The sequence below is a fragment of the Engystomops pustulosus genome, chromosome 5 (genome assembly GCF_040894005.1).
Source record: "Engystomops pustulosus chromosome 5, aEngPut4.maternal, whole genome shotgun sequence".
Classification (NCBI taxonomy): domain Eukaryota; kingdom Metazoa; phylum Chordata; class Amphibia; order Anura; family Leptodactylidae; genus Engystomops; species Engystomops pustulosus.
In genome coordinates, this window is record NC_092415.1 from 150,399,239 (window position 1) to 150,415,987 (window position 16,749).

The 16,749-nt window shown below is 40.9% G+C and overlaps 1 protein-coding gene across 4 annotated transcripts in view; it reads left to right on the forward strand.

The window, feature by feature from the left end:
* Positions 1–13,177, forward strand: part of LOC140133329 (carboxymethylenebutenolidase homolog) — a 76,279-nt gene extending 63,102 nt beyond the window's left edge. For all 4 annotated transcript variants that reach the window (XM_072153384.1, XM_072153387.1, XM_072153383.1 and 1 more), the window contains exons 2-6: positions 3,121–3,342; positions 4,559–4,666; positions 10,540–10,682; positions 12,200–12,291; positions 12,758–13,177. In XM_072153384.1, coding sequence (XP_072009485.1) covers positions 3,128–3,342; positions 4,559–4,666; positions 10,540–10,682; positions 12,200–12,291; positions 12,758–12,940 — 741 coding nt within the window. In that variant the 5' untranslated portion in view covers positions 3,121–3,127 and the 3' untranslated portion in view covers positions 12,941–13,177. The remainder of the gene's footprint in view (positions 1–3,120; positions 3,343–4,558; positions 4,667–10,539; positions 10,683–12,199; positions 12,292–12,757) is intronic.
* Positions 13,178–16,749: the final 3,572 nt, after the last annotated feature.

Consider the following 16,749-nt stretch of genomic DNA (forward strand, 5'->3'; position numbering starts at 1 on the left):
AAAGCGGTCCCAGACCAGGAGTAGATAAAAGCACTGCATCTAAGTATCCATATAACTGCTCTGTTCCCCTATTGGCTCCCGTACTGACAAGGACAGTCCCAGAGAATCTCTGTCCACATGTGAGTCCCTAGAACTTCCTATAGACACATTCCCAATGCGTTTCCAGATCCACCAAAATGAGGGTCTTTCATCAGGGGAAATAGAACATGGTGCATGAGTAATATCAAGCAGGTCACGCCAAAGGACAGTGGTCCATAGAAAAACACAGTGGTGTGTGACATAGGCAGTTATATGCAGTGCTACTCCTGGTCTGGGACCACATATTGCAGCAGCTCCATCTACCTTTCCGTCGTATCAGCTCCTGTTTCCTCCAGACGGGTGAGATCTTTTTTTTTTAATTGCATATCTATACGGTCCTCCCTGTCATGCACTGCGCATTATGGTTGCTGTGCTTCTTTTCCACCTAGACTGCATCACTAGGTGGATAGTGGTCTTGGTCTGGTGAATATTATATTATATTTTAACTATGTTTATTAAAAGTTATGTTTTATATGGCCTGTTTTCACCCCTCTCTGTTATTGCTGTTTGGCTGGTGAACGCTTTCCATTTTTTGGGGTCTAGTGAACTGATTAGGCATCTTTCGGTGTTATTCAGTTCTACCTCTTGGCAATAACATGTAGAATCGTCTTACATACATCGGTTGTGCTTGACAGCTGACACCCACAGCTTCTGCCACCAGCTCGGCTATTACATCCATTTGCGAGAACGGGTTAGAGGAAATCTACCATCAAAATCAAACATGTTAAACCAGAGACTATTCATCATATATCCAGGCACTGTGATTGTGGTAATCTTCTTGTATTTGTTATCCCTCCTCCTAAAAACAACATTTAAAATGATGCTAATGAGCCTCTTGGTCTATGAGGGGTGTTAACGGAGACCATCCATACTGCAGATTTACAGGCTATTTCAGAATGCAACAAGCACCTCCACCTCCCACTAAGTGATGAAATGATCACTGCAACGGGCAGAGGGAAGGGGAAAGTGATGAGGGATCAGAGTGGGTGGGGGAGACATGCTTTGGTAATTCCCTGCAATTCCCCTTAGGATAGTTTATAAAAAACAGAGTTTATAAGGAAGGAGCTCATGGATAATAAATATAACAGTAAGGCCCCTTTCACATTTGCATTTTTCACAGCCGTGTTCTGCGCATGCTTTTGATGCGCAGAACTTGTATTGCACTCTGACCCATTGTAATCAATGCTTTTTTTCAGACTTGCATTCTTTTTCACGCACAGACACGCATTTTTTTTAATGTGCGTTTAAATCTCGGCATGCTCTAAAAACGCACCATACAAGTCTATGGAGATGCAGCAAAAACGCATTGCACTCTGAGTTACATGCAAGTCCAATGCAAGTGCAATGCGTTTTTCACTGATCAATTGTCCTAGAAAAGATAGAGCTCAGTCCTGAGTCCTTTTCACGCACGTTATCTGGGCATGAAAAATGCATTGAAAACGTGCATGAAAAACTGAGACACCGAACAAACTCTGACTGCAAACTGATTGAACTCTGATGAAAAATGTCAGTTTTTCACTGACCAAACCCTGATCGCACCCTGATCTGCAACGCAAGTGTGGAAGAGGCCTAAGTGCCCCTGGTTTATTATGCTTGATTTTGATGGTAGATTTTCTTAAGAAAAAATTTTTAAAAAACCCTGAAGAGTCTAAACATGAATATGGACACAGCTTATTTAAAAAGTGCATACACATAAAAGGATCAACTATGTCACCAAGCACAAAAAATGAAGCCAAGTAAGCTGATAAAAAAAACTTGCAAAAAGTCTACCAATAAGTCTTCACACATATTTCCTTTGTGTAACAGGTGAAACAGGAGAAACACTTGTTGAGGGTGTAGTACCCTGTGTGACAAAGCCAAACAATAGTTCTTTCTCACAATTCCCAAGGTTCTTAAAGAGAACCCGTCATGCAAAATAACCCCCTAAACTAAATATATTTTCATAAACTTTCATTAGAGAGCATTGCCTCTATCCCTTCATTGTCCCTCTACATGCCTGTAAACCTAAGCAATGAGGTCCTAAAGCTGTATGCAAATGACCTGTGAAATGTCCAATGAAGCATTAGCATATTCAAGCTGTCCACCTTATTCATGAGTGGGAGGCACAGCCACACCCCCAGTGCATGACTGACAGCCTGTATAATGATGTGAGGCTGTATAATGATATGCTTCCTGGTCCTGGTGGCCACGCCCCCTGCAGCCTGTGTGTGTATAGGAGAGATACAGCAGCTCCAGGCTGCAGCCATGTTATAGCAGAACATGTCAGATACATGTGTAGCTGATGTCTGTGTCTCTCACCTGTATATTAGGAGGATGCAGCATGTCAGCAGATGCAGCACACACACTAGCAATGCTTTACTATACATTACACACAGACATGAGCAGGGGGAGGAGAGGGGAGGGGTAACAGCGGTGACATCACTGCCTCTGACCATGTGACCAGCCTCATTTACATGATAAAGAATAGATGATTTTACAATGATTAATGTATGAATTGACTAGATAAAGGCTGTATTGGATCCTTGTGAGCTGCTCCAACAGGTAGAGGTGACAGGACTAGTGGCAGAGACCTGATGACAGGTGTCCTTTAACTTCTGCTGCGACAGTTGCAAAGTCTACATTCTCCACACCTCTCTTACAGGTTTCTTCTTACTTTTGACTCATTGAAGGGACATAGAGTAGTGAATGCAAAGCTTTTGTAGTTCCAGCTGAATTCATGCCCTGACAGAAGCAACAGAGGAGTTACCCCCATGATTATCTCACATAGTACAAATCAATAGACAAGGAGCAGTGCTTACATTTTTGGGCACCAATGTGTAAATAGGACATGGTTAAACTAGAGCAAGTGCAAAGGAGGGCGACCAAGGTAATTAGGGGAATTGATGAATCAAATACAAATCACCAGAGGGGCGGTGAAATCATCTTTAAGATGGTGCACGTTGTGTATGATAAATAACCTGTAATGTGATTAAAAGTAGGACTTGATATACCTGTGCCTTTATTCAACCAAATCTACTGTGAACCTCTGAATCCCTGTTTCAGATTTACAATGGCAAATGAAGCACAGCCTTGCCCTTGTGCACTAGGAGATGAGTTTGACTATAAAGGTCTTGGACATGAGATTCAGATTGAACACATAAACGCTTACGTCTCTAAGCCAAAAACTAACACTGATAAAGCCATCATTGTGGTTCAAGATGTTTATGGATGGAAGCTTACAAACACTAGATATTTTGCGGATCTTCTTGCGTCACATGGATACATGTAAGTAATATTCTCATTTCAATTTTCTATCAGAATAAGCCATTTAATTAAGATGCACTAAATGATGCTCGCTAGAACTGTTATTGATGCTCACAGCTGTCCATTCGGCTGGTGTTACTGGAGTAAAAAAAATTTGAACTCAAGATTTAACCCAGTTAACTTTGTTACATAACCTGATTGAAGCTCAGTTCCATTCATGTGGAGCTGTGCCCTGCCTGCAGCCAGCCAGCCAGTACAAGAATATAACTACTATAATACTGCCCCCTTTTGTACCAGAATATAACAACTATAATATTACCCCTTATGTACAAGAATATAACTACTATTGTACTGCCCCCTATCTGCATGAATAATATAACTACTATAATATTGCTCCTATGTACAAGAGTATGACTACTATAATACTGCTTCCCCCCCCTCCACAGAAGGCTAACCCCCCCCCAGATCTTATCTATGTCAACTACCCCCTTCTCAGACCCTCCCCCAGGTTGCATAGTACCCCTAGTCCCAGGCCCCCAGCAACAGTCCCCCTCTGCCCCCAGCTCCAGTTCGCCCCCTGCCCCCAGCTCCAGTTCGCCCCCTGCCCCCAGCTCCAGTTCGCCCCCTGCCCCCAGCTCCAGTTCGCCCCCTGCCCCCAGCTCCAGTTCTCCCCCTGCCCCCAGCTCCAGTTCTCCCCCTGCCCCCAGCTCCAGTCCTCCCCCTGCCCCCAGCTCCAGTTCTCCCCCTGCCCCCAGCTCCAGTTCTCCCCCTGCCCCCAGCTCCAGTTATCCCTCTCCAGCTTTAGTTTCCCGCTCGTCACTGTCGGCAGCCCTGTTCCCCATGCTGCTGTATGGAGATGCCGGAGGATCGGTGAAAATCTAAAATGGAAATGTAAAAAGTAATACATATCAGATAGGAGACAGCATGTTATAGAGCATGATTGGTTTGGCAGATGGATATACAGTTGACAGGTAGTAGGCATATCAACAACTGACAGCCCTTCATTAATGAATGTATATACAGCGATAGCTGTCTCTAGTAGGGCCCCCTCTCTAAATTCTGAGCATAAAGCGGGCGCAGTAATATTTATAAATAGATAATAGATTTCAATGAGCCTGCAGATAACTCTTTTTACTTTTATGAAAATCTTTTTCTTAGTGATTGCATTCTCCAAATATTGACTTGATGCCACTTTGATAATATTTTCCTATGTTTTTCTTTTCTATTTTGTTTGTAGTGCTGTCCTCGGTGACTTTTTTGTAGGCCAGGCTCCATGGCACTCAACTTATGATAATAAAGATTTTTTTAAGTGGCTTGAAACCCGACCTGCAAATAAAGCCTACAGGTAAGAAGTGATTTCTAAAGACGCTGATATTTATTACATCTAAATATGCACAGTTTATTTGTGAAAATATCATCCATAATGCAATCTACAGTAAATACCATGTGAAATGCACGATATGCATAAAATAACGCAAAAACCACTGTAACATGGTAACCAACATTTACTTTATGGTAAACTGCAGTCATGCCTGGGTGTATTCCTCCTGATCAGACCCTCCCTCCGGTGCGCTTACCGGGGGGATCCGATCCATCTTCCTGCAGCCCCAGGGTCAGGCGTATGCCCGAGGCTGCCTGGTCCTCTGACAGGACCTGGCTGTAACTAATTCAGCATGCATCAGCCTCAGGCCCGGCTCCAGCACCCCGGGGACCAGAGAGCTGCCGGGGGCCCACACACGCTGTGCACATCTTCACTTCCTGTTTTGACTGAGGAAGTGTCCTGTGCCCTGCACTGTTCCTCCCTCACTCGGACAAGGCACAGGACAGTCAGAGGCTGCTGAGCAGCCAGTGAGATACAGCACATAATGGGTTAACCCACCCTTCCCCCATCTCCTCTTCACACGGAGCTGCAGTATAGCAGAGATCTGGCAGCTTAGAGATCGGGACGAAAAGATGGAGGAGGAGAAGCCTGAAGACTCCTCAGTGTGATACCAGGGCTGCTGAAGACACCATAGGGTGTGATGGTATGTGACATGTATGGCTGTGTATTACTGATCCATATGGTGAGTGTATGGTATGTGTGATGATGTGTTTCCCTGCATGTGTATCTGTCTGTATGTATCTGTCTGCATGTAGCTATACTTGCCTACATGTGTGAATGCCAGTTGGTTTGTATGTACATGAGAAGGAGAGAGACTTCTGTTTCAGCAGTGATGTGTATTATGAGATTCTGCAGCAGCAAAGTTGTGTATTAGGAGGTTCTGCAGCAGCTGAACTGTTATTATAATGTATTGAAGCAGCTGAAGTGTGTATTATGATGTTAGGCAGCAGCAGTGATCTGTATTATGAGGTTCCGCAGCAGCTAAGGTGGGTATTATGAGTTTCCGCAGCAGCTGAGGGGTGTATTATGAGGTTCCACAGCAGCTGAGGGGTGTATTATGAGGTTCCTTAGCAGCTGAAGGGTGTGTTATGAGGTTCCGCAGCAGCTGAAGGGTGTGTTATGAGGTTCCGCAGCAGCTGAAGGGTGTGTTATGAGGTTCCGCACCAGCTGAAGGGTGTGTTATGAGGTTCCGCACCAGCTGAAGGGTGTGTTATGAGGTTCCGCAGCAGCTGAAGGGTGTGTTATGAGGTTCCGCAGCAACTGAAGGGTGTGTTATGAGGTTTCGCAGCAGCTGAGGGGTGTATTATGAGGTTCCGCGGCAGCTGAGGGGTGTATTATGAGGTTCCGCAGCAGCTGAGGGGTGTATTATGAGGTTCCGCAGCAGCTGAGGGGTGCATTATGAGGTTCCGCAGCAGCTGAGGGGTGTATTATGAGGTTCCGCAGCAGCTGAGTTGAAGCTTCAGTTTTATTACTTGGCAGAGGGGCACAAAGTTTTAGGCTTGTCTTGTTGGTTAAATGACCTCAAAACTGCCCTGACCGTGATACGGCTGTTTGGGATGATAAATTAGGGAATATTTTAGGTAACAGGAGACTGTTTTAGTTTCTGAATTTTAAATGCTGCCACGTGAGTTCACTGCAAAGGGGCCCCCTGAGGTTCTGTCGCCCAGGGGCCTACTGAAACCTGGAGCCGGCCCTGATCAGCCTGCTCAGTTAGTTACATTACACACTGCAATACATGTCTTTTGCATTGTAAGGGCTTGAACAAGCAATCGGACTAAAGTTTGTTCAAGCCCAAGTGTAAAAAAAATTAAAAAAGTAAAACAAATAGTAAAAATCATTTTATTAAAAAAATGTATAAATAAAATAAAAGTCCCCTAATCACCACAGTTATCGTACATATAAAACACAAAAAATTACATATTTGGTATCACAGTGTCCATATTACCGTAATAAAATAAATGGTGTAAAAAAAACATGATATACTTCCTGTAATATAACATTTTTCATCAAATACCATCACAAAAATGTTCTAAAAAGCAATCAAAAAAGTTAACATAAAAATATAGAAGTTATGCTTCTGAAAAGTTGTTGATATAAAAAATATTAGATTTTCTCCAATGTTACTTATAAGAAAAACTATATAAATAAGGGATCACCGTAATTGTAGTGAACCGGAGAATAAAGATAAAATATTATTTTTTTCTTTAGGGTGAGCAGGCAAAAAAGGGGCTAAAAATCCAAAATAAAAACTGATGATTTTTTTTGTATTTTTTTTAAATGGTTAACCCCTTAAGGACGCAGCCATTTTGTAGCTTAAGGCTCAGCCCGATTCTTTGGATTCTGACTTGCGTGACTTTATATGGTTATAACTTTTGAACACTGTTACTTATCAAAACGATTCTGAGACTGTTTTTTCCCCACATGTTGTACTTCATTTTAGTGGTAAATTTTGGCTGATAAGTTTTGCGTTTATTTACAAAAAAAAAGAAAATATGATAAATTTTTTGAAAAAATTGCCATTTTCGAAATTCTAAATCATTGCGTTTTCAGGCAGATAGATTTACCACCTAAATAAGTTGCTGAATAACATTTCCCATATGTCTACTTTACATTTTCATAATTTCTGAAATGTCTGGATAATTTATTTTGACGTCACGCGGCTTACAAATAGAATATCGCTTTTCCGGATTTTCAGAATTGACTATTTTGGGGATAAATACAGTTTTGAATGAAATTTTACATATTTAGCATCAAAACCCCCTATATAATCTACCCATTTTCAAATCTGCACCCCTCAAGCTATCAGAAACAGCTTTTACGAAGACTGTTAACCCCTTGAGATCTTCATAGTAATTGAATCAAAATGGAGGTGAAATTTAGAATGGTCATATTGTTCCCTTATACGTTCATTTAGCCCTAAAATTTACACATTTCCAAAAGATAAAAAGAGAAAACCCACCATACAATTTGTTCTGCAATTTCTCCTGAGTACAGAGACCCCCCACATGTGGCTGTGACTTGTTTTATGGGGACACAGCGAGGTGCAGAAGGGAAGGAGGGACCTGCAGCTGCCAGGATTTTAGTTTCCTCATTGGCCCCTTTTGAAGGCTATAAAATTTTCGCTTTTTCGTTATTGGGGCCATGTGACGGCATTTTTTTTTGCGGGATGAGATGCTTTTTCCATTGTTACCATTTCGGGGTTGGTATCACCTATTGTTGAAAATTTAGGAACTTTTTTTGAGGGCAGGAGTAGAAAAGCATCAATTCTGTACTGGATTTTTTACTTCTTTTTTTTTTTGGTGTTCACCGTATAGACTAATAATCATGTTATCTTTATTCTATGGGTTGATACGATTACGGGGATACCAGACATGAATATATTTTCTTACGTTTTACTAAATTTGTCAAACAAAACCCTAATGTGGGGAAAAATCTATCATTTATGTATTGCCGTCTTCCAAGTGGCACAACATTGTTACTTTTTTGGCTACGGAGCTGGTTGATGGCTTGTTTTTTGCGGGACATGTTGTACTTTGCACCATCATGTCTGAGTACATATGGTTTTTTGATTGCATTTTATAGCATTTTTTGTGGGATTGAAAAGGTAAAAATCATAATTTTTGGAGGGTTTATAACAGTTTTTTTTACGGCGTTTATCGTGGGGGTTCAATAATGATTTACTTTTATTCTACGGGTTGTTACGGACGCGGTGATACTATATATGTGGGGTTTGTGTTATGATTTAGACTTTTTTTTAAGTTATATGTCTCTTTATATGTTTTGGGGGTTTGGGGCATTTTTAGTGATTTATGACTTTATTTTTTTATTGAATAACTTTTTTTTTTTTACTTTTTCACTTTTATACCATGGGATATGACCAAGCAATCATCTGATTGCTTGTTCATGATAATATTCTGCAATACTGATGTATTGCAGAGTATTATCAGTGTCAGCCTATACACTTGCATAGGCTGGCACTGTGCCAGTAAGATGACGTCACAGACGCCATCTTACCGGCAATTCTTGCAAGTAACTCTGGGGTCCAGATCGGACCCCAGAGTTGCTATAGCAACGATCGGCGCCCCCCGAAAACGGTTCGGGGGGGGGGGGCGATCGTGGGGGAAAGACCCCCCAGATGCATGTTAGATGCCGCGGTCGCGCTGACCGCGGCATTTAACGGGTTAAGCACCCGCGATCGGAGACAACTCCGATCGCGGGTGTTACACTGGGGTGCCGGCTATTAGTTACAGCCGGCACCCCGTGTTTCCCGATGCCGGTTTGGCTCTGATCCAGAGCCGAGCCGGCATAAGCGCCATGGCGGATATATCCGCCACTGAGCGCTAAGTCACTGCGTGAAGGGGTTAATAAAGTCTCATAAGCTACAGACAACCCAAGATTATCTATACAGTGTATATCATCCCGCTAATATTAAACCCTTATATGTCCGCATTACCAAAAAATTTTTTAATTTTATAGCATGTACAATGTGACAATACAAATCTGTTCTGAATGGCGCTGCTTCATTCAATGCCCGGCCATGTGTCCATACAGCAGTTTACCACCACGTATGGCGTGTGGGTACACTCAGGAGAAATTGGTTATCTAACTTTGCAGAGCATTTAGTCATTTAATTAATTGTGAAAGTGTCATTTTTGGCCTAAATGAATGTATTTTCCCCCAAAAAATCTAAAGTTTCTAATTCGTACTTCCATTTTTTTAAATCCAGGTGAAACACTTAAAGGGTTAATAGAAGTTGTTTTACATATGTTAAGGGGTGTAGTTTCTATAGTAGGGTATTTTATGGGATTTTACTATTATTTAGGCCTTTCAAAGTCACTTGAAAGCTGAGTTGTTCCTCAAAACGTGAGTCTTGGAAATTTTTTATGAAAATAATAAAAAACACACCCAAACTCCATCATAAAGCAGAAATTCCAGAAATGTTACTTATCAAGCTATTTGGGTAGTATGTCTGCATGGAAAGCAAAACATTTCAAACTTTGAAAATGAAGAATGTTTTAGAACTTTTGCCAAATTAAATTTTTTTTTTTTCAGATACTTAAATTTTACAACTAAGGCTACATTCACACTGCTGTATGGAGGACGTATATATGGGTGACGAATATACGGCCGATATACGTCCTCCATAGACGGCAATGGGCGCACGGTGCCCTACGGGAGCAGTACGGTGCAGCACACGTGCAGCACCGTACCCGGAAAAAGATAGGACCTGTCCGATCTTTTACCGTAATACGGCGCCGTGCGCCATTACTTCCTATGGAGAGGGGCGGGGGCGAGCTGCGCTCACCTCCTTCTCCTCCTCTCCCGGTACACTGCCGTTGCCCGGTATGGTACGGGCGGGCGGGCAACAGCAGTGTGAATATAGCCTAACATGAAATACAATCTCAAAATTACTTGGATAATGTTAAAGCGTTCTAAAGTTATAACCACTTATAGTGACACATGTCAGATTCAAGTCTGGTCATTAAAGGAAATCCACCACTCAAAAAACTAAACCTAGAAATACTCTCCTCTCTCCTCTTCATGTTGATCCCGGCACTGTCCGTGGCTAGTCTTGACACCTCGTGGGAGGTGGCAAGGGCGTTCATAATTAGCAGCCTGGTGTGCCGGACATCTTGCCTCGATGGAGCTAATTGATCCAGGGTTGTCAAGACTAACGACGGATGGCGCTGGGATCAAAATGAAGTGGAGCGGAGATGAGTATTTCTAGTTTTGTTTTGGAGTGGTTGAGCTGAAAACAAACATCGGGGATAAGGGGTTAAGTTGAATTGTATTATTGCATTATTTCACTCTTAACATTTTTTTCATTCATTTTCCAGAGAAGTTGACGCTGTACTGAAATATCTAAAGGAGCAGTGTCACGCAAAAAAGATTGGAGTGATTGGATTTTGCTGGGGTGGTATTGTAACCCATTATCTTATGCTAAATTATTCTGAATTAAAGGCTGGAGTGGCTTTCTATGGTAAGTCATTATCTAATACAGGCAGTCCCGGGGTTACATACAAGATAGGGTCTGTAGGTTTGTTCTTAAGTTGAGTTTGTATGTAAGTCGGAACTGTATATTTTATCATTGTAATCCCAGCCAGAACTTTTTTGGTCTCTGTGACAATTGGATTTTAAAAATGTTGGATTGTCATAAGAATCAATATTAACACTAAAGCTTCATTGCAGACACCTGTGATAACTGTTACAGCTGTTTATTGTAGCCTAGGACTAAAGCACAATAAATTACCAATATCCAGAGGTCCGTTTGTAACTATGGGTTGTATGTAAGTCGAGTGTTCTTAAGTAGGGGACCGTCTGTATATCAAAGCACCTTTTAGTGGTGGCACTTGAATATCCTGAGGTACTGCTTTATAATCTGTAGTAAATTCCACAGTGACTTGTTTAGACGTGGTGCAGTATTTTCAAAATCAGGCGAATTGAATTTCTGAAGTATGTCGTCCTATCCACGAACATGAATCTTGGGGAACTTTATGCCTCTACTTAGGCGCCGAACAATGGCTACATATGATGTGGAATGTGGAAAAGCACACTTTTTGGTACACTGCAAGTCTCATTTTCATAAATAAGTGTTGTAGCTCAGCATTTCCTAGACTAATAAGTCTGAGTCCCTGAGGGTGCGTTCACACGTTGGAGTTAAAACTGCATTGCAATTAGTTTTGAGGTGGTTTTAGGTGCAGTTTTGTCAATTTCACAGGTGAAAGACATGAACTGAATGGGTGAATTTGATTTTGAAGGAGAAAGCTGCTCCACAAATGTCATTCACCTGTTTGATTTGATTTGATGTCTTTCACTTGTTAAAATAAGTAATACCACCTAAAACCAACCCAAAACTAATTGCCATGCAGTTTTAACTGCAACGTGTGACTGCACCCTGAGAGATGGGTTGATGGGACTTCCAGATTCTAGAGCTGTTTGCCATAAATAATAACTGCATGTCTTCCACAGATCTAACTCCTAATAGTCCGCTATACACAGATCTCTCCATACCATACTTAGATCTCCTCTTTAACAGTGTACTATCTAGAAATCTCCTATCTAAGCCTTCCATCTGCATATCCAACCCATAACAGTGTGTCAACCCAAGATCTCCTTGTTAACAATGTGCCGTCCAGGATTCAACCCCATAAGTCTGCCATCCACTGATACCCAATAAAAGTGTGTTGCCCAAAAATCCCCCATGACAGTGGCTCATCCTCAAATTCCACCATAAAAGTGTGGAATCCACAGATTTGCCACGATAATGTGCCATCCACAGATCCCCAAAAATAATACTTTCCAAAATAATAAATGTCTATGGCATAGTGGTTGCAACATGCGTTACTATTGCCTGGTCGAACTAATTTTAATTTACTAGCACACATAGGTTCATCCCAGCAATCATGTGACTGGTACCTGGAGCAAAAAGAACACTTGAGACCACTATCCTAAGCCAAGATGACCAAGAATATATGTTTTTATATTTACTATTATCAGGTTTAGTTCGTGAAGAAATCGATAAGTACAAGTTACTTAATCCAACGTTGTTCATTTTTGGTGAGAAGGATCCTCTCATACCCCTCGAACAGGTACGTTTATTATAATAAAGAGGTTGTCTTACACATAACTGCTTAGACCAATTGGTCATGTGCTATTGGGGTATAACTCCCCACTGAGGTCAGTGTACCAATTGTGACTGGGGAAGAACCAAAACGTCATCAAGGTCCATTAACAACACAAGGGTTTGCCACCCATACAATAAACATGGAAAGACAAAAAAATATATTTTGTGTATGTTATGGAAGATATATTACATCAAATACATTCTAGGAGAAATTAGCAGATGAAATATATTTCCCAGACTGCACCTCTTTCTGCTATGGCTTTAAATAGAAGCTACAGATTTAAAAAAATGAACACAATTGCACATACATGGGCACGTTGTGCAGTGTAAATAGACCCAAAGATACTCCTCCAATAAAAGTTTGGTGCAACAGAAAAATAGCAAGTTATAGTGAACATCTTTTACATTTCAAATTTTCCTCTATCTTGCAGGTTAAATCTCTGGATGAAAAACTGAAAGAGCAATCCAAGGCTGAGTATAAAGTGAAAGTGTATCCGAACCAAGATCATGGGTTTGCCCATAGGAAGAAGGAGGAAATCAACCCTGATGACAAGCCATACATTCTAGAAGCAAGGAAGGACATGCTTGAGTGGCTGAATAAATATGTAAATTAGAGAGGTGTTCATTTTCATGAACTTGAAAATCAGAAGTTTTTAGTTTAGAAGTTTGTACTGTAGAAGAACACTTCTTTTATAACCAAACTATAACAAATAAGCTTCAATAACTTTTATTTCATTTATTCATTAGGTTATGTTTTCTGTACACTGTATGTAACAATTATATGTTCCCTCAAACACGTTTCCCTCTGTCTTTTTGCATCTATGTTTTTAAACGCTAAGAAATAAAGTTTACTACTGTACTGCTTTTACTTTTATTTTTTGGTGAAGCTCTCTGGATGCTTTACTATAGTCCCAGACTGCAATAATCAGCTGTAAGGTGTCTGTAATGCAGCTTTATTGATAATTCTTGGTCCAATTACACCAAAAATTTTGAAACTCCAATTGTCACTGGGGCAAAAGAAAAAAAATTGTCTAGAACTTCCATTATAAAATATACAGTTTCGACTTACATACAAATTCAACTTAAGAACAAACCTCCAGACCCTATCTTGTATGTAACCCGGGGACTGCCTGTACTGCTTTTACTTTTATTTTTTGGAGTTCCGCCAGCTGGATTTTTGTCTGCTATTTCTTCCTATTTTGGACTTGGAACTTAGTATGTCCGTGCTTGGAACTTCATATACTATAATACTGCCCCTATGTACAAGAATATAACTACTATAATACTGTTCCCTATGTACAAGAATATAACTACTATAATACTGCCCCCTATGTACAAGAATATAACTACTATAATACTGTCCCCTATGTACAGGAATATAACTACTATAATACTGCCCCCTATGTACAAGAATATAACTACTATAACACTGCCCCCTATGTACAAGAATATAACTACTATAATAATGCCCCCTATGTACAGGAATATAACTACTATAATAAAATGCAGAGACAGGTATATAGGGAAAAGGAAACACGTGATTAACAAAGGGTTCCGCCCCTATACACACTTGTATCACTAGGTGCAGGTTAATGACAAGGTAGGAAATGCAACTAGTAAATGGCAAATGGATACAAACATGAAAAACAATGTAAAAAATATAGTGGGTAGACAAAAGAAGTCTATAAATAACGGTATATAAACAAATAGTCAGTATCCACAGTAGATGATGAAAAACAATTGAATAACCACTGCAATAGTATAAAACACATGGCAGGTAGTGTGAATACATGTCTAAATAGCAGAGCAAAAAACAGGGAGAAAATGGAATGAGCTACATGGATATTATTGATAGATATAAAAGCGAATCCATATATTTCAATTCGACCATCAGACAAAGGAGGTACAGTGGTGGTTTTGTCCTTATTTTTACATGCTACCTAAGATGCATAAGAATGCCTTCCCTCCACCTTTTCGGCCCATTGTTGCATGCACCAATTCTTTATTGGAAAGACTGAGTTGTTGACTTGATAGCCTCCTCCAACCACTAGTCACCCGTCTACCAGGTTATGTCAAGGACACTAAATCCATCCTCGAAGCCATGGACTCCTTATCATGGACTCATTCAGATTCGTGGCTTTCCTGTGATGTCACCTCGTTATATACGAGTATTCGCCATCATCTCGCAGCCGAGGCGGTTTCTCATCATCTTCGAAAATACAGTTATTACAGCATGGGACTTCAACTGTTCATAGTCCAAGTTCTTATGTTTTTATTGCAAAACAATTTCTTTATTTTTGATGACAAATTTTTTCTACAGGTCTCCGGCTGCCCCATAGGTGCACGTTTCTCTCCCTCCCTGGCCAACATCTTTATGGCGACATGAGAGGAGAAGCACTTATTTAATGACACTAATCCTTTTATTCATAATATCAAATGGTAAGGCAGATATATAGATGACTGTCTCCTAGTGTGGACAGGCACACGGGAGGCAGTCATTCAGTTCATTTCATATATCAACTGTAATTCCTTCAACTTGCATTTTACACATGAATTTAACGATGTCTCTATTTCATTTTTGGATGTGTATCTATTGGGCGACATTTCCCAGGGAGTTATTCAGACTAGCTTATATCGTAAGCCTAATAGTGGCAACACTACCCTGAGAGCAGAAAGCTGTCACCCCCGCCACACCATCAGAAATCTCCCCATTGGGGAATACATCCGTGCCAAAAGAGCATCATCTACTGACACTGCCTACCAATCTGAATGCCATACCATGACCTCTAGGCTATTACAAAGAGGCTATTCCTCTGCCATCTGTGATCGCGCCAAACGTATTGTTAACCTTCAACCGCGTTCACACTACCTAAAAGCCAAAACGCATACCAATTCATCCATTTATGCCAGTCGTTCTGTTTTCAGCACTCAATTTTCTACCCAGTTTTCCCAGGTTACTGCCATTATAAGAAAACACTTACCGTACCTATTCTGGAAACAGATGCAACCCTTAAAACTATATTATCTAATGGCATCACCTGTGTGTCCAGACGTGCCCCCACCTTATCCTCCACCATATCACCCAATTTTTTCACGAATACCAATCCTGCTTCTACTTGGCTAGCATACAAAGGGAGCTTTTGTTGTGGCGGCTCCCGCTGTAATATTTGTAAATTCATGTGTAAATCATCCTCCTTTTGCTCCACTGTGAATAACAAAACTTTCAAAATCACTCGCCACTTGAACTGTGAGAGTACCTTCGTTGTTTACCTCAAGATCATTGCTATAGATCACATTCCAGTTAATAAAAGAGGCGGTGACAGAATTAAAAATTTACACACCAAGGAAGCTAAATGGATTTGGCTACTGGGCACTAGACATCCTTGAGGTCTGAACTATAAAAGCGACCTCTTTTATATCTATCAATAATATCCATGTAGCTCATTCCATTTTCTCCCTGTTTTTTGCTCTGCTATTTAGACATGTATTCACACTACCTGCCATGTGTTTTATACTATTGCAGTGGTTATTCAATTGTTTTTCATCATCTACTGTGGATACTGACTATTTGATTATATACCGTTATTTATAGACTTCTTTTGTCTACCCACTATATTTTTTACATTGTTTTTCATGTTTGTATCCATTTGCCATCTACTAGTTGCATTTCTTACCTTGTCATTAACCTGCACCTGCTGATACAAGTGTGTTTAGGGGCGGAACCCTTTGTTAATCACGTGTTTCCTTTTCCCTATATACCTGTCTCTGCATTTTCTTATCCTTTAGGTATGACTAAGGACCCATGTGGGGGTCTGAAACGCGTTACCGTTTTTTTCTTCCTGTGATCACATTTTAACATGTTTTCTGTCTAAATAAACTTTTGCATTTTTACCTACTTTTTGCCTGGTGCCGATGGAACCTTCCTTTTTACACCATTACCTTCAGTCCCCGGGATTAGACCGGGTTCTTCTCCATCACTGCACGGCCTCTACCCGGAGCTGCTGACCTGGTGAGCTGACACTTTCTCTTTTTTCAGTTTTTTCATAACTACTATAACAGTGATTTTCAACCTGTGGGGGGCTCTAGGGCCTTTTAACTAGTAAAGAGAGGCCGCTACGGGCTCTTAATTTGTAAAGGGAGGCCTCTAGGGGCTCTTAATTAGTAAGGGGAGGCCGCTAGAGGTTTTTATTAGTAAAGGGAGGCAGCTAGGGCCTTTTTATTAGTAAAGGGAGGCCGCTAGGGCCTTTTTATTAGTAAAGGGAGGCAGATAGGGCCTTTTTATTAGTAAAGGGAGGCCGCTCAGGGCTCTTAATTAGTAAAGGGAGGCCGCTAGGGGCTCTTAATTAGTAAAGGGAGGCCGCTAGGGCCTTTTTGTTAGTAAAGGGAGGCCGCTAGGGGCTTTTTATTAGTAAAGGGAGGCCGC